The sequence below is a fragment of the Myxocyprinus asiaticus genome, chromosome 18 (genome assembly GCF_019703515.2).
Source record: "Myxocyprinus asiaticus isolate MX2 ecotype Aquarium Trade chromosome 18, UBuf_Myxa_2, whole genome shotgun sequence".
Lineage (NCBI taxonomy): Eukaryota > Metazoa > Chordata > Actinopteri > Cypriniformes > Catostomidae > Myxocyprinus > Myxocyprinus asiaticus.
Genome location: NC_059361.1, coordinates 4,906,067 through 4,933,569, shown reverse-complemented (window position 1 = coordinate 4,933,569; position 27,503 = coordinate 4,906,067). Strand labels below are relative to the sequence as shown.

The following is a 27,503-nucleotide window of genomic DNA, read 5'->3' as shown; positions in this document are numbered from 1 at the left end:
AAAGTGGAGAAATTATCCTTGTAAACTTCCTTCCAGGACATTGCAAAGTGCCTGATGAACTCATTGATGGTTTCAAGCACATGCAACAGAAAGATGTCACCTTTGTAAACACCGAACAACGGGAGGCAGCTCGATTGGAGAGCACCTCGTTCCGATACCATGCGTTCATTTCTTACAGTCAAACTGATGTCCACTGATTCCCACTCAGTTGATCCCACACCTGTAGTAAGCTAGCTTCCGGTTGTGCATCCATGAGCAAGACTTTCTCCCAGGAACCTGGATTATTGACAACATCATCAACTGCATCAAGAGGAGCTACAAAACAGTGTTTGTGTTGTCTTGGAGCTTCGTGCAGAGCGAGTGGTGTAACTACGAGCTGTTCTTTGCCCAACACAGAGCCCTTACGACCTGGCAGAATTCTCTGGTATTTGTTCTTCTGGAGCCCATTCCTCCAGAATCCATGCCTAGAAAGTTTCTGCATTTCAGGAACCTAATCCAAAAGCAGACCTACCTGCAGTGGCACCAGAATGAAACTAAGCAGTGGTTGTTCTGGGCCAGTCTAAAAACCACGCTTGGTACAACAGACAACAGCATGGTGCTACACCTGATGGTGGAGGAGATGTGAAACTGTGTCTTAGATGATCTGAAATGCGTTGTGGTATGCCATACATAAAATATGTACAACTAACTCACTAACAATCCATGAATTATGAAATTATTTGCAATCATATGTTTTTTATTTTTTATTTTTTTCCTCCCAATTTGGAATGCCCAATTCCCAATGTGCTTTTAAGTCCATGTGGTCACGTAGTGATTCGCCTCAGTCCGGGTGGCGGAGGATGAATCCCAGTTGCCTCCGCGTCTGAGATCGTCAACCCGTGCATCTTATCACGTGGCTTGTTGAGCGCATTGCCACGGAGACAAAGCTCATGTGGAGGCTTCACGCCATCCACCGCAGCAACAACGCTCAACTCACCACGCGCCCCACCGAGAACAAACCACATTATAGCGATCACGAGGAGGTTACCCCATGTGACTCTACCCTCCCTAGCAACCGGGCCAATTTGGTTGCTTAGTAGACCTGGCTGGAGTCACTCAGCACGCCCTGGGATTTGAACTAGTGAACTCCAGGGGTGGTAGCCAGCGTCTTTACCACTGCTTTAATCAAGACATCTTTTGGCTAGGGTTTTGATATTTTGTGTCCCGGATTTATTGGGTGGCTTAGTTTATTTCTTAATACATTTCAATTCATAACGGAAGCCTGTTTTCTTTTTTCGGTCTCCAGTGTTTTCACTTTCATCTGCATATGTTTTTTGCGGATAATGTGATGTTTAGTAAGCTCTGATTGGCCTGCTGGTGGGCCCGCAAAAAAAAATTAAAAACTACAGTTTTGACCAACACAAAATAGGTATCGTTTTACAGCTTAGAGGCTGTACTTTACAATGCATGTAGACATTATGACCAAAACTGACCCCATCGAACCACATCAATCTCAAACCCTCGCTGCTCGAGAACAACCATAACAAAAACAACTAACAATTTTGGTAAGTCATGGTATCCACTCATGTTATTTCTTCCTGCATTGCATGCCACATGTTTACTATAGCTTCTTCTGTCAGCAGTGAGGGACTCGCATGTGATAAATATAAGGAATTAGTCAGGCTGATGGAGAAGGTTAATGAGTTAGAGGCACACATCCGAATGCTAGTGGAGATCAGTGAGAAAGAGAAGCCAGTAGATGCTGTTTCGGATGCGGGTAGTACAGCGAGCAACACACACACTTTGGTTTCGGATGTAGAGCCCCCGCAGCAGGGCATTTGGGTGGCGTCTCGGCGGCATACTCACTCAGCAAAGCGACACCACTCTCCCATTCCTGTTAGGAATTCCAATCGATTCTCCCCACACAGTACCCACTGAGAATCATGTTGAAAGAGCCTTAATAATTGGTGATTCTATTGTAAGGAACATGGAAATAGAGACTCCAGTCACCATTGTTAAATGCATTTCCGGGGGCTCGAGCATCTGACATCAGATCAAATTTACAAGTGCTGGCTAATGCTAAACATAGATTTTCTAAAATTTGTTATTCATGTCGGCACTAATGATGTCGGGCTTCGCCAGTTGGAGATCACTAAATATAATGTTAAAGAGGTGTGTGAACTTGCAAAAACGATGTCAGACACTGTAACGAAATTCACAATTCTCCAAATTAGCAGAGTGTATCAATGAAATAAAAGATTGGATGGCCAGAAATGTCCTTCTACTCAATTCCGACAAAACTACTGAGGTACTAATTATTGGACCAAAAACCTCTAAAAATAAGCTGATAAAATATAATTTGACTCTCGATGAATGTACTGTTACATCGTCTTCAACAGCAAAGAACTTGTTATATCTGATACCAATCTGTCTTTTCAAAATCAAATGTCCAATGTTTGTAGAACAGCTTTCTTCCACCTCAGAAATATTGCTAAGTTACGACACATGCTCTCTGTTACTGATGCTGAAAAACTAATGCATGTGTTCATGACCTCAAGACTAGATTATTGTAATGCATTACTGTAAGGATGTCCTGCAAGTTCAATAATTAAACTTCAATTGGTTCAAAATGCAGCAGCCTGAGTGCTGACGAGAACCAAGAAATATGATCATATTAGCCCCATTTTATCATCGTTACATTGGCTACCTGTTAAATTTCATATTAATTTTAAAATTCTGTTAACTACGTACAAAGCTTTGAATGGTCTAGCTCCACAGTACTTAAGTGACCTTCTACCATGCTATATTCCATTACGCTCATTACGATCACAAAATTCTGGCTTGTTAATAGTTCCTAGAATATAAAAATCCACAAAAGAAGGTAGATGCTTTTCCTATTTGGCTCCTAAACTATGGAATAGTCTCCCTAACACTTTTCGAGATGCAGACACACTCACTCAGTTGAAGTCTAGACTAAAGACTCATCTATTTAGCCAGGCATACACCTAATTTATTCATCAACTCACAATTAGGCTGCTTTAGTTAGGTCTGCCAGAACCAGAAACATCTATTATGATCTATAACTCTGCACTAAATTGAAAGACATCTACACTAATATTATTCTATTTGTTTCAATGTCTCAAGCTCAGGATTCATATACCGAGGTTACCAGAGCCGGCTAGATCCAGCTCCGTTCCCGCCTGGTGTCGGACTCCACTGCTACGTGTCACTGAGAGATGACGACAAACTACAGCCAGTGCTAGCCAGACATCACTTCAGTCTTTTACGATGGACTTCAGAGGATGAACTGATGCCAACTCCAACCATAAGACATCGGATAATTCATACGCCACTGTCTGAACCTTGGACTTAGGATGGACCCCACCGAACCTCACCAAAATGACCTGCTGGTTGAACTGCGATGCACATCATTGATCTCTGCCTGCATCACCTTCGTCTATTGATGGACTACACTCTTGAAATGGAATACATAGACTACCATTTAATTGCCAACAAAAGCTTTCATCAGCCAACTAACAAAGGACAATGCATCTATGTGAACTTCTGCAGTTAATCCAGGATGGACTAGTCATTAATCTTACAGTTCATACAAAATATATATATATTTTTAAACACTGGACATTAACACTTACTTAGTTTACAAATTTTAAACCATGACTTGCATTGCACATAAATAACTAATATTGGCATTATATTCATGTTGTTTAGACAGAGGGGAACTGGCCCCCACGTTGTCCAGCATCATGGAATGCTAAACCAATCGTATTAGGATTCAGATTCAGATTGCAACCAGGAGTGGAAGGCATCCAGATATGGGCAGAAAGGATTGTTTACTCTAACTATATATGGCCACCAGGAAATGGTGCCAAATACATGACACAGACTCAATGACGACTCAATGATGACTCGAATGACACAGAATGGAACTGAACTTACTTATGCCTGCATGCTTTGGAGCGAGAGCATACCTTTAGCCATTGTTGTATTTGTATGTGTATTTGCATGTGTTGAGATGTTTTGGACACTAGAATAAATTATATTTGTAATGCTATAACTTTTGATTGCTTTATCGTGTCAACACAAAGTTTTTGTCAGTTACAGGTGACATGATTGGAAGCAAAACAAAAGCAGTTTTTCGGAGCCACCTTATTTACACCCAGAGATGCATAATGTCAAATCAGAAAAATAATAAGAAAAAAAAGATTTTTATGATTTTTCAGCAGTTTCTTAGGATGAGATTCTTATAATTTATCATAATATATATCATTAAGAATTTTGAAAAGTTTTTTTCAAAATTGTACCAATGAAGGGGGGGGGGGGGGGCTTGCCACTGAAACAGGAAACCTTTAAAAACATCTTCAGAGCTTAAAGTGTTAACCCTTAAACTCTATGGGCCCGCCGGCGGGTCCAATGGGGGATGCTATATCATTAAAAAATGTTACGCTTACGTAACGGTAGCCAGCTGGTAGGTAGCTGTGCAGTGTGTAAACCTCACTCCTCTGGCCTCAAGAGGCACACTAGCGACTGATGCTAGAGGCTGTAGCCTTTAGCCTCCTTGTTAGCGTGCCCGCCTCCCATGCTGGAGACCCTGGTTCAAATCATGCTTGGAGTGGTTTGAGCAGGACTGGTGACACTTAAAACATTAAAGTCTACGTATTCACAGGCATGAGGTATCATTTGAAAGCTTAGAATCTGAACTTTTCAGAGATATCCATCACTTCTGAATTTATGTTACTTATAATAACAAAATAAGGCCTCAGAATATTTGCATTTAAAATTAGCACCTACCAGAGGTAAGGGGATAGAAATATTTATATAAAAATAAAAGTCCTTCTCATAGCACATACATGGACAAATCATATATCAAATTTTGTTATCCTACTACCACAGTTCGAAAGATTTTCAAAAGAATCACAAAGTGAAATATGATGTCTTTAAGTCATCAAATACAAACGTCTCTTTTAAGCTGCAATAACTGCTGCTGTAAGCCCCAAATAGCTAAAAACGTTATATCTGATTTTACCTTCAGAAGTTCTCTAAAAAATTAGCCATTGTTTATTTGTCTGTGACCTTGCTTGGCTGAATAATCCGATGTTATGTCTTAGATGTCCAGAATAAAATATGCCTTCCAGAAAGAAAAGCATGCAAAACATGTTTTGTGAATAAAATGTTTTACATAATTGCAAAGGGGAGGGTCTCGGCTTTCTAATGACACCTAGATTGAGCTTCTGTTCCACTCAGAGGCCGAGGTATTCAATGGAACAACAAGAGTGGTGCTTGAACTGAAAATTAGACTGAATGTCTATGGACGAGCATAACTGTGTGAGCTAAAATGCATTACAGCGCCACTTACATTTCAGATCTGTATATTGTGATGGAAAGTGATAGAGAAACAAATATTTTTTCTAGTGCTTTCTGCCACCTACTGGAATAAAATGAGATGTTTCAAAGTGAGGTTGAGTGAACAGATCCAGAATTACAATGTTAGGACAACAACAAAAAACTTCTTTTTTTTTTTCCAGAAACACTTCTGTTTATCATAAGATTATAAACACACAATATTATTTATGAATAATTTGAGTTTTTTTTATTATTATTTGGGCAGTTCTCTGAAACATTAGACCAATTTTGAGCAATTTGCATATTTTTCCAAAGTATGTGTGAATGGTGAGCTTTTAAATATGAATGTGAAAAACTGTGGGCAGCAGAAAGTCTGACTGCTCATTATGCATCTTATTACAAGACTACTTGTCAAATCAATCAATAAATAAATACACATGAAACATTGATTTGAGCTTACTTGTAGAGATCGCACAGTGATCCGAGAAGCTGTAAAGATTGCTCGCAGTACCCGGATGAGTGGTCTGTTACGTGGATCTGCGGTTGATACAGAGAAATATCAGACCGCTATAAGGCGTCATTGACCAATCAGAATAGAGTATTCCAGAGAGCTGTGTGTGTGTGTGTTTGTGTGTATGTATATATATATATATATATATATATATACATATATAATATTCACCCTGTCATAGTGGGTCTATGATAATATGAGAGCGAATTGATTAAGATAGGTCCGCTCATTATCAAACTTATATGTTCAGTAAAAGTTATAGACTGAACTGCTCCCTTGTGGTGATGCTATTCCTTACTCATCACACACACCCCATTGTTCAAATGCCTGTCAAACAAGGCCACATTGCTTGTCCTCAATTCATCTTTCAACTGAGATGCATCTCTTTTGTTACCCTAAACAGGTGTAGACCAAATTAATCACTGTCAGAGCTTGTCTTGTCCTTGAACACAAACACACAGCCAGTCACACAATGTGAATATAGTCAATTGTCATCTGTTAGTGGTAAACGTGACCCCTCTGCCCTGATATGTGAGAGGAAACCAAGCTGTCAGTCACACAAGGTCGTGAAGTTTTACTTGCACTGTGTGAGAGAGAGTTAAAAATATCAAGACAGTCTGTTGTCTTAATGAATCACAAACAATTTTAGCATCATGAACATTTTAATAACCTTAAAGGGGTAAAAAGTATACATTAAACACAGAAAGAGTAAACATTTTATTTCTACATTAGTAAAGTTACAGGCTTTCATTTGAGATTGAAAGTGATTATTATTGGTGGTGATTTAAACGTTATAAACACACTTAGTTATATACACTGTTTCTTTACTGTCCTCCACCAGCAAACATCTTCTTCCTGCCCTCCATTCCAGACATGGCCTCAACGTTTTTACGCCAGTCGCCCACCTCTGACGATATAACCTGTTGAAAAGAAATGTGGTATTTTGATTCTGTTAAGAATCTTTCAGTTTTACATGTGAATCTGTCAAGAACAGTCATTTTTTCAGTGTGAAATGTATGGAAAAAATCATTTATTTATTCTTTCTTGTAATTTTATGTTTTAAGTCATTTTTGCTTTTTGTGTAAAATTCCTTTATGACTATTAAACACATTGATTTTGCATTATTCTTATTACTGTCATGTAATGAATCGTTTTATGATTCTCATTTCCAATGATCATTACTGTAATGCAATAGTAACAATAATAATAATGATATATTTTTAAAATTTATGAAGCATTTACACATCATGGTAGTATTTTGTTATACACAAAAAATGTAAATAAAATCGTCAAATTAAATAATGTAATTTATTACAAAATTAAAATAATAAAACGTAAAATATTTAGTTTTTTTATTTTATTAAAGATTCAATTTTATAAAATTTTGTTATGAAACTGAAACTGAAATGCATAATTATTTATTTGAGTGTAGAAGCTTACAGCTTAATTTATCTTGATTTAAGTAAAAAATTTTATTATTACTATACAATTAGTAATAATTAGTAATAATTATATTATTAAATATACTGTATATAATATCTAAATTATATATATATATATATATATATATATATATATATATATATATATATATATATATAATTAAGTAAGTAAAAAATAAATTGAGAATAATGAGTATTACTAAACAACTCAAACAACATTTTTAATTAATTTTATATTTATTTTCACATTACGGTAATGAGTATGGGGGTAATTGTCAGTAAAATAACAAATGGAAATGTTATTGTCAATGTTATTTAAATGTTTACTTGTCATGATGAAAATGCTAAATTCCAAAATATAATAAGATAATGTTGCATTCATAAAAATAGTTATATTTTTTATCAATACATATATATATATATATATATATAAAATTTATTTATTTATTTATTTATTTTTTGTGACACAAACAGGAAATCCATTCATTGAATGATTTATATGAGAGCACACATACATGTGAGAGCATGTGTGTACCTTCTCTTGTTTAATGTCCTCTTTCTTCACAGATTTGAGGTTGGCCCTGAGGTCCATGGAGCCCTTGTGTTTAGAGCCCAGCAGAGCTCTCATCATCTCGTCTGCAGAGACACGCACCTTCCTCAGAGCAGGTTTCTTAAACTTTCCTCCTAAATCCTGCACCTTCAGTTTCAACTCATGGATCTTTAACACATAGACACATTATTCATTACAGGAAATGATCTTTTCTTCTCGGCGTGTATTCAGAAAAGGTGAAGTCCACTTGACACTCACATCTCTGTTGTTTTTAATCACTTTGTGCTCAAAGTCATATCTCTCCTCATCTACCACATCGATTTTGGCGTGGAGTTGTCTACACAGTTTCTGCACATATGCAAAATGTGACATGAATATAAATGACCTTGCAAAAACATTGCACTGTAAAAAATGTCATAATTTTAACGGTAAAAGTATGCAAAAATGTTACAGTAAAAAATGTGCAGTTACCTTAACATATACAGTAAAAAAATATAATTTTTTTAACAAGACAATACCTGTATTTTTATTGTAAAATTTTGTAAAAAGAAATTTTTTTCGATGTAAAAGTATTATTTTACCATATAATTAATGGTAAAAATGTATATTATGTTTAACAAGAGAATACATGTAGCCTACTTTTAACGGTAAACTATTGTTTAAATTACAGTGAAAAACAATAATCAGGCTTTTCCAGAAGTCCCAGCGTGAGCCATCAAATTCCATTATATTTTATGGGAATAGTTATGTTTTTTCTTGTTTTTAATATCAGTTATGAACATTAGGGTGTTCTGTTTTACATTTGATGTAGTTTAGTTCATATTTATTGCATTATTTTAGTGTCACATCATGTGTAACACTGATAGTATTTGTGTTTGTGTGAGTAAAACTGTGCACTGTCTCTACATGTGTATTAATTATTGCTCCTGAAGGGCCACTCTTGATGATATTTAAGTCATTATGTGGCCTTTTGTTGCTACAACGCTGATTAATGATACACTTTAAAGTGAAAAGCATAGTTCCAGAAGGTTAGTATATTAAGTTTATGTAAAAAAATATACAGGCATCAAAATTACATCCCGTAAATGGAATTATTTTTACAGTGTGGATAAGGAGAAACATTCTCAGTCTTTATAATTACTATTTTACACATATTAGAATAAAAGATAAGTCATTAAATAATTATATGAAATAACACAAAGGAAGTATGAAAATTACATAGTGCAGAAAACAATGATAAACATATCAAATAAATCTAATATTTTAGCTTCTTAATAGTAGCCACCCTTTGCCTAGGAAACCTTTATATAATATAATATAATATAATATAATATAATATAATATAATAGTGATTTGAAATATAAGTTAATATAAGGTATTGATTTGATAAATTATTAAAATATAAAATTGATTTTTTTAAATAAGTTATTTTTTAAAAATAGAAAATTTCAAAACTCTTGATAAGTTACTGCATTAAGCTGTATCATTACTTTACATAATGTATTGTTATGTAGCCTGCAAAACTGCATGTTTAAGACACTATTGCACTGATAAGAAAGCATCTGCTAAGCACATCATGTACTGTATTATCAGTCTGTTTTGAGCTTTATACTAATTGATCAGTGCCTATATACGTGGGTAGCCGCCTTAAGAGCATTTGTTGTGAGACTTATCCATGTTTCTCTCACTAACCTGCAGCTCCTCTATTGGGAGGCCGGTTATCTGAAGGGGTGGAAGGTTCTCGCTCAGATATTTCACCTTCTCCTCATCGCGACTGACCTTCTCCTGCTCTAAATCATCTATGGCTCTCTGGAGCAAAAGAATCTGGGAAAACAAACACATATTCTAAGATACCTGCTCAAGGCACAAACATGCCAGCATATCTACCATCTAAATGAGGAGATCCCACAGACTTTTGTTTTTATATAAAACAACTAATTACACTTACTATAGACGAACACAAAAACAAACAATAAGAGAAAGCCGCAAACTATAGCTAAGAAAATATACACACACCACCATACTGTACCTTCAGAGAGAGTTTTCGTGATGCAGAGATTTTGGACTTTGGCTGGAAAAAGAAAATAAATGAATTAAAATTAAATTCTACTGTATGTATGTATGTATATATATATATATAAAATTATTGCTATAAATGACTAAATATCATCTTATTTTCGTCTTGTAATCACAATATACTTAAACACCTTGGCTTGTACTCGAGGGGACAGTGGACTGGGTGCCTTTTGATGATAACAAAACATAAAAAATAAAAGTAAAAATTAGAATGAAATAACATTGTACATATTAAATAATTAAAGGAATATTCTGGGGTCACTACAAGTTAAGCTGAATCAGCAGCATTTGTGGCATAATGCTGATTACCACGGAAATTAATTTAGACTCGTCCGTCCTTTTCTTTAAAAAAAAAAAAAAAGCCAAAATCTCAGTTCCAGTGAGGCACTTACAATGGAAGTGAATGGGGGACAATCCGTAAACGTTAAAATACTCACTGTTTCAAACGTAAAGCCACAAGACGTAAACAGCATGTGTGTTAACATGATTTTAGTGCGATAAAATCACTTACTAACCTTTTCCGTGTAAAGTTACAACCAATTTTACAACTTCGTTGCCATGATGATGTAATGTCAACAAACCCTAAAACCATAAAACGACTGTAAAATGACGATTTAAACAACTTTACAGCTCAAATAATACACAAGTTTTAACTGAGAAATTAATGTAAGTGCTTTTATAAAATTATAAGCTTCACATTTCTGCCTTTAAACCCTCCAAAAATTGGCCCCATTCACTTCCATTGAAACTTCTCACTGTAATTTTTTTTACAGCAATGGACGGACTAGTCGAAATAAATTTTTGTGGTAATCAACATTATGCCACAAATGCTGTTGACTGAGCTTAACTTGGAGTGAATCCAGAATATTCCTTTAATGACACAAAATTCTTTAACATTAAATTCTAGATTTAAAGGTTTTTAAATAATTCTGTTATGGCAGGGGCATCATTTGGACCCCCCCCCCAATAATCAAAACAAGCAAGTACAAACCCCCCCCCCCCACCCAATTATTCAACCATGCTAAACATGTAAATACTTCACGCTGCAAATTTACGCCCCTTGCATTAAGGTTATTTATTTCACTCTTAAAAGTTGCATGTAGAATAGACCGATTACTTACATCACTGCAGATTTGTAGGTAAGAGAAAAGGAGAAAAGCATATTTAAGTTACATTAATAAGACAAATAATGCATTGTGTTTGTAAAATAATAATAGCAAATAAAATGGTGCAACTATTAAGCAGCATGTTGTGTTCACGCATGCCAATCGAGGGATAAAACGAATGCATATAACTACTTACTCGTCTTCCATTGTGAAACCTGTGAATAAAAAAACAATCACACATGAAATCAAAAGTAACAACACTTTTGATTTTGAATGTGTCATCCAAAATCCACATGGCAACAAATAAGCAAGTTGTTGTTTAAGTTGACAATGGGACATTCATGCCCATCAAAGTCATTTCCAAAGTCAAACATAGCATTAAAATACCTAATGTAAAGATGCAATCACAATACTGAACAAAATAAGTTCCTCTGTTCTGTTTGATCCTGTGTTGCAGATTTCTAGGAATGTGGTGGTTGACAGTCAGAGAAGTGCATTACCTGATGTGCTGCCCGTCCTATCAAACAGCTTCTAAAAGCACAAAGGACACAGACAATTGTTTTTATGTGTAACAGGCACGGGCTTTGTAATTTTAGCTCAGAGACAGAGGAATGAGAATGAACATGGCAGCTGTCTTTACCATAGCTGTCTTTGTGTGTCCTATGCCACAAGGACAAAGCAATTCAAAGCCAACTATATATCACACCTCTTCCAGCTTCAACATGACCCAAAGATATATTTTTACATGCATCTCTAATGCAACGCAACAGATAAAGATGGTACGCCCTTGAATGGATGAATCTAAACAATGGGGAATTGTGAAATCAAACAGGCACAAGAAGAAGGTAAAGTTCCATAAACTAAAACAAACTACAGTATGGCAAGCCCTTTCAACATTTAATCATGTGCAAGATATGTAGATATCTATGACCCCATTTCCACCTGGTATTAAGATGCGTTTCTGGTGATCCGACCAAATGTGGTCAGCCCTAAATACAGGTCTAATTGGGGTCTAAAACATTTTGTGATCAGATCACAAAAAACACATTCGAATGTGGTCAAAATCGCATGTGACCACATCACATTTGAGATGTAAACGCTAATCCGTCCTGTATATGCATCCCGGCAGCAGTGAAGCGCCAGCCACCTGTCAATCAACCGCTGTGCTAAAACAAGAGTGTAAACTTTGCCGTGTGCAAGCGGCTTTAAAAGGAACTAACTGTCAGATCAGAAAAATGTCAAAAGCGGATACATACACAATCATGAGAACTTCACAGATCTTTTTAGTGTGTCTGATATCAACACAGATGAGAAGCACAAACACCTGAAGTTCCTTTAATACAGGTAATCCACTAAAATAACATATAATTCAGCTTGTGCTTGGATTAAATTTCAACCACATCTGGGAGAAACAGCGCACCGTTTTTTTGCGCTTTCTTTGTCTTTTCTGACTTTGTTGCGCTTTATTATCGTGCAGTAACACACTGACATAGTGACTGATGTATGTCGTCATGAAATCCTCCCCTCCAAATCCTGAACATATGTGGTCACAGGAGACGCATTTAAGTGACCAGGTGTGTCTCACCTGACTACATGTGATCGGATCTCCCGAGACGCATCGTAATACCAGGTGAAAACGGGGTGCATAATTCAATTTTCACCAATTAAAATGCTAATTCTTGAGATCAGCAATGGAATTCCAACTTGTGAAAATGCTTATTTTTTATATTAGTAATTAGGTTTGCACTAGTAAAAATGTTACTTCTTAATATAAATTCTTGATATACATATCCTGCATGTGATTAAAAGTGAATTCGGCTTGCCATAAACAAACAGGCAGACACATCAGTAAATTACAGTAAAAACGTCAGGTCATAACGTCTTCACCTCTTTAGTAGGAACACCAACATTGTCAAGTTCACATAAAAACACCCACTAACAAATGTTCATACATGGACTGGAAGGCAAGCATGCCTCAGTTCTCAGTATGGAAAGGTTACTGAATAAAAAGATCATTAACCTTCAGCAGACAAATTTTACCCACCGAATCCCAAAGGACTCTTAAACAAATAGCCTTCATGTAGAACGTTTGCCAGATCTCTTGACCTGATTTTGGTCATGGCATGTTTCTAAAACTACTGAATATAACTAGTCAAACGGTCCTGGAAATTCTTTATTCAGCACTTAAATGATGATTCAGTCTGCAGAATCCAGGATTTAGATGACATCCGGTATCAGTTAGTCTACATATTCACAATTTTTGTATGTACAAGAGCTATTCTTGATTTTTGACAGTACGAAAGAGATAAAAAGGCTAATATTGGAAGACAAGTGTTTGGTTGGTGGGCAAGTGGTGTTTAAAATAAGTATTTATGGAAGTGAGGTTTGCTTATGAACATGTGAGGTTTAGCAGGTGCTGATTGTTCTGGCCTGTGACTGGTGGAAAAATAAATTGTGTCAACACTGAGAATGCAGGAGCTTCCTAATGTGTTTTCAAAGCCAAGTTATATTTATTATGACACTGATTTCTGTATATCGGTGCATGTGTACCGTTCTACCCGTCCGTCTGGCACTGACTGACAGACTCTGTTGGTGAACTGTTGGTGCAGCTGAGGATGTCCGGAATACCTCTCATGCACCCCCCGCGTATGTGATCCAATATTAGCGCATTGCCACCTAAGGCAGTTCAATGAGGTGAAAACCCCTGTAATCTAAGGTTTAATTTAAAACTAAGCCAATATGTTCGACATATTGATCCTTACATACACCTACGGTACAATTATCCTATCACACACTCACAAACTGCATGCACACATATAAGCCAGCCAAACCATGTGCTCAAACACATGCACAAAGACATGCACACAAAAATAGTCTTTGATGACAATATGTCAGGTGTGGGTTTTATGAAACAGGATGCCTGCTTGTGTAAGACACCTGTTGGTTCATTCCTGTAATGAAGTAGGCTAACTTTTGAACTCTGTAACTTTTAAAAATGTATATGTTTGAACTATAATAAAAAAATAATAAAAAGAAATATGCTCTGGTCCAGATCAGGCTCTTATGTAGATTATTTACAGAATGGAATGAAAATTAACAGGTTGGAACCGAACAGGATGGAAATAGAGACAAGTTAGCCATTGCTCAGTGAGGGATTGAGAGTTAGCCTACTGTATGTGTAAATCAACCTGAAGTTAGCTTAAAAGAAATCCATAAGACTCCAGTGGTTTAATCCATGTCTTCAGAAGTGATATGATAGGTGTGGGTGAGAAACAAATCAATATTTGAGTTCTTTTTTTTACTATATTCATGTTCACTTCCACATTCTTTTTTTGTTTTTGGCGATTCACATTATTTATTTTTTTCTCCCATTTTCTCACCAATTTGGAATGCCCAATTCCCAATGCACTCTAAGTCCTCATGGTGGCGTAGTGACTCACCTCAATCCGGGTGGTGGAGGACGATTCTCAGTTGCCTCTGCTTCTGAGATCGTCAATCTGCGCATCTTATCATGTGGCTTGTTGAGCGTGTTACGGTGGAGACCTAGCGCATGTGGAGGCATCACGCTATTCTCTGTGGCATCCACGCACAACTCACCACGCGCCCCACCGAGAGCGAGAACCACGTTATAGCGACCACGATGAGGTTACCCCATGTGACTCTACCCTCCCTAGCAACCGGGCCAATTTGGTTGCTTAGGAGACCTGGCTGGAGTCACTCAGCACACCCTGGATTTGAACTCGCAACTCCAGGGGTGGTAGTCAGCGTCTTTACTCGCTGAGCTACCCAGGCCCCCCGGTGATTCGCATTCTTTGTGCATATTGCCACCTACAGGGCAGGGAGGAGAATTTATAGTAAAAAAGGACTTAAATATTGATCTGTTTCTCACCCACACCTATCATATCGCTTCTAAAGACATGGATTAAACCACTAGAGTCGTGTGGATTACTTTTAAGCTGCCTTTATGTGCTTTTTAGACCTGCAAAGTTCTGGCCACCATTCACTTGTATTATGGACACACAGAGCTGAAATAAATCTTTGAGTTCAACTGACGAAAGTCATACACATCTGGGATGGCATGAGGGTGAGTAAATTATGAGATAATTATTTATTTTTTCGGGTGAACTATCCTCAAATTGTGATGAAACTAATATGTTTTACATCTGTGAAAATTGTTTAATATTTGATCACATTTATTACGACATGATGGTGACATGAAAATGTAGCCTTCTGCATAGAAGAAATGTAGCCCTCCTTATATGACCTTTTAAGTGCAAGTATGCCCTATATTTGCATGTGTGTATGTGTGTTTAAAGTGGTACATAGGACACCAGCAGACTCAACCCAGTGGGGTTGCAGTGTAATAACACAAACTTTGGCTCGTTTTAATATGAATGCAGTGGGATTAGCATTTCAATCTATTAAATTGTAATCCTTGCTACATTGTAAGAGTGTACTGCTGCTTATCTCCTGCAGTTATTTGATAGTTTGAAGATCTAATATGTTGTATGATGAGCAAAATGTTGAACAGAAATCTACATTTTTAAGCAGTAGCACCCATCTGACCTAGAAACACACGTGTGAACGGTGTCAATGCCTGTGACCCGGATGTGCTCTGACTTCTCCCGCCCCTCCCACCTGCGCCAGCTGCTTCTCCTGACCTGAACAGACCGTTTTATTTATAAAATTAGCCGTATAAACGTTACAATTTTGATATGATTCCCGTCAAAATGCTTCATGGAATCGATACGGCACCTTCCTGAGATCTGATCATGACAGAAGAATCGTTTTAAACGGCGGGAGGATCGAAGGACTGACTTTAATGTCAGATTGAGGTGAATCTGGTGAATTAATCCAATTTATCGTATTATTTTCTACATAAATCATTCAAGAAGCATATTTTTGTGTGTATTATAATACTACAATGTTAATGCAGCTGACCTGCCTCAACCATACAGAGGTATACACATATTCTTTATATATTCATTATTATTTAGTGATTGCGTAATTTATGCAGGTATTATGTTTTTGTGTCCAATACTGTTTTAATGTAAACAAGGCACATGCAGCTGTACCTATGCATTCTGTACATTATGTAGACATCACAGATAGCAAAATCTGCCTGTGACTTTACGGCATGGAATTACGGTCCATACATATTTAATACATATACAGTTGAAGTCAGAAGTTTACATGCATACATTTAAACTCAGTTTTTCACAATTCCTGACATTTAATCGTAGAAAACATTTCCTGTCTTAGGTCAGTTTGGATCACTACCTTATTTTAAGAATGTTAATTATTTTTCAATCACATTCCCAGTGGGTCAGAAGTTTACATACACTTTGTTAGTATTTGGTAGCATTGCCTTTAAATTGTTTAACTTGGGTCAAATGTTTTGGGTAGCCTTCCACAAGCTTCTCACAATAAGTTGCTGGAATTTTGGCCCTTTCCTCCAGACAGAACTGGTGTAACTGAGTCAGGTTTGTAGGCCTCCTTGCTCGCACACGCTTTTTCAGTTCTGGCTGATGTCTTGAGATGTTGCTTCAATATGTCCACATAATTTTCCTTCCTCATGATGCCATCTATTTTGTGAAGTGCACCAGTCCCTCCTGCAGCAAAACACCCCCACAACATGATGCTGCCACCCCCATGCTTCACGGTTGGGATGGTGTTCTTTGGCTTGCAAGCCTCACCCTTTTTCCTCCAAACATAACGATGGTCATTATGGCCAAACAGTTCAATTTTTGTTTCATCAGACCAGAGGACATTTCTCCAAAAAGTAAAGATCGTTGCCTACATGTGCACTTGCAAACTGTAGTCTGGCTTTTTTATGGCGGTTTTGGAGCAGTGGCTTCTTCCTTGCTGAGCAGCCTTTCAGGTTATGTCGATATAGGACTCGTTTTACTGTGGATATAGATACTTGTCTACCTGTTTCCTCCAGCATCTTCACAAGGTCCTTTGCTGTTGTTCTGGGATTGATTTGCACTTTTCACACCAAACTACATTCATCTCTAGGAGACAGAAAGCATCTCCTTCCTGAGTGGTATGATGGCTGTGTGGTCCCATGGTGTTTATACTTGCGTACTGTTGCTTGAACAGATGGACGTGGTACCTTCAAGCGTTTGGAAATTGCTCCCAAGGGTGAACCAGACTTTTTTTTTTCTCTGAGGTCTTGGCTGATTTCTTTTGATTTTCCCATGATGTCAAGCAAAGAGGCACTGAGTTTGAAGGTAGGCCTTAAAATACATCCACAGGTACACCTCCAGTTGACTCCAATTAGCCTATCAGAAGCTAAATTAAGCTTGACATATTTTTCTGGAATTTTCCAAGCTGCTTAAAGGCACAGTTAACTTATTGTATGAAAACTTCTGACCCACTGGAATTGTGATATAGTCAGTTAAAAGAGAAACAATCTGTCTGTAAACAATTGTTGGAAAAATTACTTGAGTCATGCACAAAGTAGATGTCCTAAACGACTTGCCAAAACTATAGTTTGCTAATATTATCTGTGGAGTGGTTAAAAAAATATGTTTAATGACTTCAACCTAAGTGTATGCAGACTTCAGCTGTATACTACATGATATACATGTATCATTTATATACTACATTAATATATTATTTTGTAATATTATCTTAGAGAATAATGCTGGGAATGCATTATAAATTAGTTTATTTTCAGTTAATCTTTGACTAATTCTGTTACATTAGCTGTGTGTTACAGTAGATGAAGAGAGTGCTTTACTAAATACTAAACATTGTTTTTTTTTATAGTATATAATACCACAGTGTTTCCCCTATATGCATTTTGCAGTGTCTCAACTACACAGACTATTTTAAATGCGCTTGTGAACCAGTGAAATGCATGGCGGGGATTGCGAAACTCATTTGAATGTGGTACAGAATTGTCTTTTGCAAAACTCTTATGTCTCGCCGCTGAAACTAGTTTAAAACAAACAGCCCCCACGTTGTTGCTGTTTTTTTCATTACAAAAATGCCATAGTTCTTTATATAGAAACCATAGTTACTAACCATGGTAGTGAGGAGCCATGCATGGTTTTACCTATAGTTACCATGAACTATTACAAATATAATTGTTTAAACTATAGATACTATGGAAGAACTATGGTGTACTTTCATAAATATGGACCAAGCTATCAGTTTTCCATCTGTGTAAAATCTGTAGTTTTGTAATGCTCTCTGATTGTAGGAAAATGTAAGTTGTTTGGTTTGCCTTCAGAAATTCCAAAACATAACTTTAGTTTAATCAGTAGGAGCCTGATGAAAGGAATCTGTAAAGAAGACCCACCTTATTCACACTGTCAGAATATTTCAGTTTAGCCATATATAAACTAGGTGTTCATTTTTTCCACAGATGTTACTGTTGTTAATATTATTATTTTTATCTGCATCCCAACCTCAAAATCAATGCACATAACATGTAATATTATTTGCATGGGTGCTACCAAAGCAGGTGCTGGTGCCACATTTTCAACGGGTCCTTTGAGGGCACAAATAAACCGTGATGTGACCCAGACTGAAACTGAGTTTGACACCCCCGTTTTAATCTATGCTTTGACCAACACGCTTTAATACGGGCCTGGCGTTGCGGGCTTGCAGACGCACGCACAACAGCACCACTGCTGAAAAAAATCCTAGGGGAAACACTGATACCACGTATCCTCACTTAACTCTGACTTTCTGATCAGACTATAATAAATACATTGGAACGTGAATTAACTGTAACTGTTAAATTGTATGAAAGTATGGTTTTCTCATTTTTAAATATCTCTTAGTAGTCCGTAGTACTTATACATTTTCTTCATTTTTATGTAAACAAGTCTTTTCCCTTTAAGAATAATTCGGAGTCAGTTTGCTTTCAAAAAACTAATATAAATCAAAACAAGTTGCCTCTCTTTCAGTCCTCCAAACTGTCAAAAACCTGTGGGTCATGGTGCTTTCTCTCTGCCTTTTTCAGATTAATCTTAATCTAAATTGTATTGTTTATTTTGATATGTGTTCGAATCAAGACTAGATGAACCATGCCTGGGAAGTTAAAGGCGAAGATTGTCGCAGGGCGGCACCTGCCCGTCATGGACCGCGCCAGCGATCTCACGGACGCCTTTGTGGAGGTCTGTTGTACTGAGTGCACATTGAACACTAGTTCATAGTAGGGATGTCCCGATACCATTTTTTTGAGAGAGTACGAGTAACGATACTTTCTTTTTGGCACTGGCCGATACCGAGTTCGATACCTGTTTTTTTTTTTTTTTTCTTAATTTTTTCTGAATTCCTTAGCAACAATTTATTTACATTTTATCTTAAATTGATTGGCATCTTTTATTTAAATTGTGTTTAAATAAATGAATTCCTTAAAACTTTAATCAAATGAAAGTATAACAATTAATTTAAGTGATTTTCTACAGAACCTCACAGCACAATCCAAAATACAACATTGGCGTTGTTTTTGTCAAATAACGTAGTGCATAACAACATCACAGATTTGAGATATTGCTTAAATATAATACAATTACTTGATTTATTATTATTATTATTTGTAGTATTACAGTGAATATTACAGAACTATAGAGAAGTGATATATGTCTTTTGTACTTTTTTCTCTTATTTAAATCGAGCTTTTATTTTGAAGTGTTTCTGTGTTGTTATGACCAAGGAGCTCTGACGTGATGACGGCAGCTTCCTACTTTGGTAAAGCCGGTCGCTACTTGACTCAATGTGATTATTAAACCGCAAAAGGCTGCTATTTAATTAAATAAATATATAGTCTGTGTGTGTCTCATGCTATAAAGTGAATTAGTGCTCAGCTCACTGTCATCTTTGTCACTTTTTGTCTTTATGTCAACACAACACCGGCTTCACACATACACAAGGATTCACTTTTAAAGCACTGCACTTGCAAACTATATTTTTATCTCATTAAATCGCAGCTTTTGCTGTTAAATAATCTCACTACGACATGACGTGTTTTTAATTTGTGGGGCGAATGTTTACGGAATGACATTCATACGTCAGATGGTATAGTTTTTTGGGATCGGAGCATTTTTACGAGCACGAGTACAGGTACATGAGCGGGGTATCGAACCCGATTCCGATACCAGTATCGGTGACAGGACATCCCTAGTTCATAGTACACTTAAAGGTATAGTTTACTCAAAAATGGAAATTCTGACATCATTTACCCTCTCTTATGTTGTTCGAAACCTGCATGACTTTATTCCAAGGAACACAAAAGGAGATGTTAGGCAGAATGTTACGGACTGACAGCCTCAGTCACCATTCACTTTCATTGCATGTTTTTTTTTTTTTTTTTTTTTTACATACAATGAAAGTGAAAGTTCACAGAGGCTGTCATTCTGCCTTATATCTCCTTTTGTGTTCCATGAATGACATAGAGCCATGCAAGGTTGGAATGATATGAGGGTCAATAAATAAAGATAGAATTTTCATTTTTGGGAAAACTATCCCTTAAAATGAGAAGACATCTTAACCAAGTGAACAGCCTACCTGTACAGCATTTTTGGGTTTTTCGAACATGCCTCTGATGCTCAAAAATGCTAAGTAGGTAGGTAGCTCACTATGTTTTGAGACACCGCCATTGATTTTTGATAAAGCAGTGCTTACGATGTTGTGTTCCTCAGGTGAAGTTTGGAAACACAACATTTAAAACTGATGTGTACCCCAAGTCCCTGAACCCTCAGTGGAATTCTGAATGGTTCAAGTTTGAGGTAAGTTTGTCTTCATTGTCTCCTGCTTTGCTTTACTTGCAAGAGTTTGCTTTGGTTTGGGCTCTGTGCTGTAGTTCTTTCTCTCTGTTTATCTTTCTTTCTCTCAGGTGGATGACAAGGATTTACAAGACGAGCCATTGCAGATAACAGTTCTTGACCATGACATATACAGCGCTAATGATGCCATAGGAAAGGTGTACATTGACATAGATCCCTTACTCTGTAGTGAAGCAGCAACTGTCATCTCTGGCTGGCTCCCTATCTATGACACAATTCATGGTGTGTATTTGCAAACAAACATGCTTGAAAATCTAAATAGCTGCCTATCTAGACAGATGTGAGCCTCATGTGTGTAAGGGTGTAAGGTAGTCTAAGATACTTTTGGCCAAAATCTAAGGCGACAGAATGCATTGCGACAAGCTCACTGGAAAAAAAATAATAATCCAAAATGCCGGGGGGCCTGGGTAGCTCAGCGAGTATTGACGCTGACTACCACCCCTGGAGTCGTGAGTTCGAATCCAGGTTGTGCTGAGTGACTCCAGCCAGGTCTCCTAAGCAACCAAATTGGCCCGGTTGCTAGGGAGGGTAGAGTCACATGGGGTAACCTCCTCGTGGTTGCGATTAGTGGTTCTCGCTCTCAGTGAGGCAAGTTGTGCGTGGGTCGTGGAGAGTAGCATGAGCCTCCGTGGTGTCATGCACAACGTGCCATGGGATAAGATGCACAGAAACGGAGACTTGTCCTCCGCCACCCGGATTGAGGTGAGTAACCGTGCCACCACGAGGACCTACTAAGTAGTGGGAACTGGGTATTCCAAATTGGGAGAAAAGGGGATAAAAATAAAATAAATAAAAAAAATATCCAAAATGCCAGATAAATTAAGAGAAATGTAGATTAAAAATATATTTCATTCTAAAAATAGACTTAATTTACTTCATATACATTATAGACAAAACAACCTGTATACTGCTGCAGATAATTCTGAGTTGTTTTGCTGCAATGACATCCTTTTGTTTAGGTATAAGAGGGGAAATCAATGTGCTGGTGAAGGTGGATCTCTTTAATGACCTGAACCGCTTCAGGCAGTCCTCATGTGGGGTTAAATTCTTCTGTAGTAAGTATCTTGATGTTTTCTGTTTTTTCCTCTCTTGCAATCTCATCTTCTTTTGTTGATGCCTTTTCCACTTTAAAGCCTGTTCCTTTCTTCCATGTATTCATTTTTTTTTCTCACACTCTGGCTTTGTTTTCTTCCAGCAACCTCAATTCCTCGATGTTACCGAGCCGTGATGGTTCATGGTTTTGTAGAGGAGCTTGTGGTGAATGAGGATCCAGAGTACCAGTGGATTGACCGCATCAGAACCCCTCGTGCATCCAACGAGGCCCGACAGAGACTCATCTTTCTCATGTCAGGTACTAACTTGCAAAGATTGAGCCGGAGAGACAGAAAATGTATGCACAGATGTATGTATTTTTAGCACAGCATATTGAACGGCCAATATCTCTATCCCTCACAGCCTTATTTTCCTTCATGTCAATTTAAATATTGTGACTACTCTGACAGGTCTAATAAGTGCTTTTAAAAAAAGCATCTGGTACTACTAACTATGTCTCTGGAGATGCATGTGTTATCTGAGACACATTTCCTGGCTCCTGCGGTTTATGTGTGTGTAAATGGGTGTGTAATTGTTTGCATTCATTGTAGGTGAATTGCAGAGGAAGATTGGTCTTAAGGTCCTGGAGATGGGAGGGAATGCAGTGGTGGGGTACCTGCAGTGTTTCGACCTGGAAGGAGAATCAGGCCTCGTGGTCCGTGCCATCGGGACAGCCTGCACACTGGAGAAAATTAGCACCCTTACTTCTGCCTCAACCACACACCCCAGCAACTCCTCTCCTTCAAAAGACATGAAAGAGTGAGTGTCTTACAAATCTGACACAGACACCCACTTAAACCGCCTCTGTGCCAAGGATTAAATGTTTGTATGAATGTGAGTGTGCGTGCGTGCGTGCGTGCATGAGAGGCTGTATCAGAATCAAGTCTATCATTTAGAGGTCGACCGAATGAATTCAAAAGTGACTTTTTTTTTTTTTATTCAAAACATTGTTCTAATGATTCAAACAGCTAATGTTAGCTTTAATGTTAGCATCCTCTCCACCAAACCAAACCAAAAATAACTATCGGAAACTATCGGATTTAATTTTTTTCCGATAGTACAATTATCGGCCTGAGTAATCGGTAAATCCGACATATCGGTCGACCTCTACTATCATTAATATTTAAAGAGATTGAAAATGGCTGATGTTTTTCTTTTTTTACAGTTATCCCAGTGCATCTGCAGTACATAAATGTTGTATTTTCTTGATAAATAGGGGTGTAAATATTTGCTCTGACAGTTATTTGATTTGATTTCAGTTCTTTACTAAATGATGCATCATAAATCTGAAATTTGGTCAAAATTTAGCTACATTTTTTTAAAGACAAATGCTGAAGTGACAGTATACATTGTATTGAAGTATTGTCAAAAACACCACTTTCTGTTTTACATTCATGTCATTTCCTGAAAGAAATTGGGCATCTGGATTTAGTGGATTTTTACTACCACAGACAGGTCAAGAATTGTTTTGTGATGCATCTATGCATTTTTACACCTCTTTTAATAAGTAAAAATAATCAAGAGGCTGTTTTTTTTTTTAAACTGCACCTAATGAATCCTGATTTATTTTGACCTGTACATGAATTTTTTTTTAGAAGACACTCATCCAAAGCAATTTAAAATAATATTCCGAGGTTAAGTTAAGCTCAATCGCCAGCATGTGTGGGATAATGTTGATGACCACAAAAATGTATTTCGGCTTGTTACATTGAGGCAATTACAATTGAAGTGAATGGGGCCAATCTGTCAATGTTAAAATACTGTTTTAAAAGTATTGCCACAAGATGTAAACAATATGCATGTAAAATCGCTTACTAACCTTTTCTGTGTGAAGTTGTAATATTGCATATAACTTTGTTGCCATGACATCGTAACGTAAAAATGACAATTTAAACAACTTTACAACTCAAATAATACACATGTTTTAACAGAAGAATTAGTGTAAGTGCTTTTATAAAATTATAAGCGTCACATTTCTGCCTAGAGGTAGAGATATATCGGTTTTACGGATTAATCGGTGCCGATAGTTGCTTTTTTGAATTATTGGTTATCGGCAAAAATCTGTCGATAGTTGTGGGCTTGTTTTGGGCTTATTTATAATTAAAAGTCCCACGTAATGCACAAAGGTTTTCTGGGTATTATTGGCATTTGGAATTTTATTCATTTTGGACTTTTGTCTTTGCCTGCCATAGTAAAAAAAGAATAATAACATTTTTGACATTCTATAAATCGATTTTAAAAATTATCACCGATTAATTGGCTATTGGCCTTTCCCACCACCTTAGTTATCGGTATCGGCAAAATCCACTATCGGTCAAAATCCACTGTTTTTTGTTTTCTTTTTAAAGATAAGTATGGATAAGTTGTTTATTTTTTTTTGCAGGGACTAAAAATGAAATGTTTTTCATTTCGGTTCGTTCTGAGCAAAAACTGTGTTTTTTCGTTCTAGTTCAGAAGTTTTGCATCCTCCTTTCCAAAAGGTTACCAGTTTGAACAAAATGATAGAACGATTAATACTTTCTTTAAAAAATGACAATACTCATTGCTAAGGGGTGGGTGAAATACAAATTTCAGTGTTGCCAGATCTCGCAAGAGAAACAAGCGATCTGGTCTGGAAAAACAAGCCCAAAATAAGCCACTTGCCACACCAAAATAAGCGAAAATAAGTAATTAATTTTTTTCCTGTGTGGTGGATTTATCGGCATAGAAATCATAACAAGCAGTTAATTAAAAGTAAAGTATAATTATATTTACAGATCTGCTGTAAATAAAATTAGATGATCAGGTGCGTGTCACTAAAAACGCAAACAGTTTGGCTTTCTCAGGCTACGTCTCCACTAGGGATGGGCTCGAGTACTCAGGTACTCGGACGTGGCTGCAATGATCGATCATGAAAACTATGATTGATGGTGATCATGCATGATGTGACTTTTCACTTGATTCAAAATTCAGTGACAATTACCTGACAACTTAACACACACGTGTCAAAGAGGGAGCTTATTTTTAATTTTGACATTTATTGCGTTGTGATTGTGATTGTGATTGTCAGAGACGTCTCATAGCAACCAAACTGATATCTGATGCTGCAATGCTATCATTACGATAATCAAAAGAGAGTGTAATTAGTGTTTTGAACACCTGTCTCTGTAAAACGTTTGCTAAACACACTTTATTATCATTTAATGTAAGAACTTTGTCTCGTTAATGGATATTATTCAATAGAAGTGAATGTTTGTCACTGACAGTAAACCTCCCTGCCCTGGGTGCCCACATGTTTGCGTGACGTAACACACACCTACATCTCGATGAAATGGGACTTGAAGATTTCCGCACGAGTTTCCTAGTTAGAAGTCCGACATAAAGTGTCATTCCGTTGCACTTTCCCCAGTTGAAAGGTGTAAATTCCAACTCTCCGAGTTAATTGGAATGCTTCATGAATCATCACAGCAACAACGATACGGAGCATTGCGGTTTTCCACACAGGAGTGAACACTTGGTGAGACACACACACCAGGCGTGTGGCAGTAAACTTAAGCGCTGCAGCAGCACATATACAGTAGGCGAGTGTTTCAAACAGCTAGGCAGAGTGCAACTAAATGGAACAGGATGCAGCGTCTTCAAAACTGAACTTCAACTTTACACGCATATTAAAAACGTGATGGTTATGGGCGGCGTCTTCTGTTAAGCCAACCGCGATTTGAAAATAGATGGTTCAGACAGTCACTAAAAAAAACTGGTGCGCGCTTACTAAGACTACTACGGTAACCTGAAGGCAGAACAGACAGACGTTCTGCACATTCTTTCATTGAGTTGGGCAGCGAAACTTCACATAATGACAAAATATGATGCATTATATTTTGATTATGCAATCTTTTGTACATTCTGTAACATAAGATTATTTTATAACAGCCAGTAATAATGAATAGACGATACACTGGGACAACAAGACGCTATGCAGCAGCCAAAGACGTTTGTCAGACATGTTATTATATATACAGTTATGTACATGTCATTGCCCCTCGAGTACTTGACTAATATTTTTTCTAATACCGGACATGCTTCATTTAGGCCCTGTCCCGCTCCGCACGCATTGCCTCTTTTCCCTGCATGCAAGTAGACATGAGGCGCCGCATAAGTTAACGTAGTTCCGAAGCGCCTTTAGACCATATCCTTTTTTTCTTCTACATTTTGCTTTATTAATCAGCATGTTACGAGCCTTAAATAATAAACAAATATATTTCTGTTCTAATTTTGTGAAAATTAATCAGATATCATCATCTCTGTCATGGATGACAAGGATGGACAATAAAATTATTAGTTGGTAGCCTAGTCTTTCTCACTTTAAAGGAAATATAAAAATGTTCCATTCAGACTTTTATGTTTTCAAATTCGTCTCTCAGGGGATACCCCTGAACCCCCATAGAGTATCATTCCACAGTCACAAGGGCTTCTATGTCCCCATACTTGGGTATCTGAATCTAAAGAAATATATAAAAATGTATCATTTGAATGTAAAAATGTTCAAACAAATACTGCACTGCTGTCATTATACTTCAAAACAAACAGATGATCTTTTAACATTAATTTCCAAATGCACTCGACTGATAACTCTATAAAAATATTTTAATATTTTGGTAAAAGATCCCTCAAAGATCCACTGCTTTGGCTTTCTCTAGGCCCCCAATGCAGTTTTATAATGACTATTTTGACTGTTTAGGATTAATTTTTTCTTCTGTCAACTTGGAGATAAAATAAACAAAAGTGCAATGTGCAAATGTGAATGTATATTGTGATAAATATCGAAATCGAATGATATGAAAAAGAATATTATGATTTATTTATTTTTGGCCATATCGGCCAGCACTATATAAAGCCTGCATGTGCTGCGGGTTTCAAAATCAGTGTGTGAAGCCGGCCACTCGTATGCTGAAAAGAGCATCACGTGTCCTATGGTTGTATGCATGTTTGTTGTAGATGACTACAGAGCTCTCTGAAGCGTGCAGCACATACAGACTATATATTTATTTTAATTCAATAATAGCTTTTTGGGGTTTAATAATTACACTGGGCCATGTAGCAAACTGCTTATCTGGAGGTGAGAAACTACAGTAAAAATCACGCAGAACGGCAAAATAAAAACTTGATTTACTACACTGGATTTTCATGAGGTTCATAGATTACATCTATTTAAACTAGATATCTGCATATGTCCAAATGGTATAATAGTTTTATTGATATTTGTCTTTTATCATTAGAAAAGAAAATTTAAAGTTACAGGGAATTGCTGAGGAGAGGCTGTTAGAATACATGCTTTAGAGGTAAATAAATGAGCGCTCCACAGGATGCTGGATCTGCTCAAGTTGTGTGAGGTTTGTTTATTATCTGTTTAAACGAGATATGTGCATATTAGCAGACGGTATATATGATATTAGTTTGATTGATATTTGCCTTTTTATCATTAGACAAGACAGTTAAAGGTTACAGGGAACTATTGAGGAGAGAGAGGGAGAATGAAACAGGCAAGCACTTTAACATTATGAGCTCAAACGCATCTGCCACGGACCGTTTAAATTAGACTGTGTT

The 27,503-nt window shown here is 37.0% G+C and overlaps 2 protein-coding genes across 13 annotated transcripts in view; one reads left to right on the top strand and one right to left on the bottom strand.

The window, feature by feature from the left end:
- Positions 1–6,500: 6,500 nt before the first annotated feature.
- On the bottom strand, positions 6,501–10,131 carry tnni1c (troponin I, skeletal, slow c). Its single transcript, XM_051724950.1, has 6 exons — positions 10,051–10,131; positions 9,873–9,914; positions 9,536–9,667; positions 8,102–8,191; positions 7,829–8,011; positions 6,501–6,771 (listed from the first exon to the last, which is right to left on the bottom strand). The coding sequence occupies exons 1-6, from the start codon at positions 10,105–10,107 to the stop codon at positions 6,676–6,678; spliced, it is 600 nt and encodes a 199-aa protein (XP_051580910.1). The 5' UTR covers positions 10,108–10,131; the 3' UTR covers positions 6,501–6,675.
- Positions 10,132–15,661: 5,530 nt separating this feature from the next.
- Positions 15,662–27,503, top strand: part of LOC127456432 (C2 domain-containing protein 5-like) — a 69,548-nt gene continuing 57,706 nt past the window's right edge. For 10 of the 12 annotated variants that reach the window (XM_051724931.1, XM_051724930.1, XM_051724928.1 and 7 more), the window contains exons 1-7: positions 15,662–15,860; positions 19,056–19,157; positions 20,685–20,771; positions 20,879–21,050; positions 21,788–21,883; positions 22,024–22,179; positions 22,472–22,679. In XM_051724931.1, the coding sequence (XP_051580891.1) occupies positions 19,068–19,157; positions 20,685–20,771; positions 20,879–21,050; positions 21,788–21,883; positions 22,024–22,179; positions 22,472–22,679 (809 nt within the window). In that variant the 5' untranslated portion in view covers positions 15,662–15,860; positions 19,056–19,067. Of the gene's footprint in view, positions 15,861–15,968; positions 15,986–19,055; positions 19,158–20,684; positions 20,772–20,878; positions 21,051–21,787; positions 21,884–22,023; positions 22,180–22,471; positions 22,680–27,503 lie in introns of those variants that run through there. The other 2 variants (XM_051724923.1, XM_051724924.1) reach the window with 2 other exon arrangements.

Coding starts and splice junctions, on each gene's coding strand:
- tnni1c (XM_051724950.1), bottom strand. CDS start 10,107: ATGTTTTGTTATCATCAAAAGGCACCCAGTCCACTGTCCCCTCGAGTA. Junction 9,915..10,050: donor CCCCTCGAGTACAAGCCAAG/GTGTTTAAGTAT, acceptor TTCTTTTTCCAG/CCAAAGTCCAAAATCTCTGC. Junction 8,012..8,101: donor TGATTAAAAACAACAGAGAT/GTGAGTGTCAAG, acceptor TATGTGTTAAAG/ATCCATGAGTTGAAACTGAA.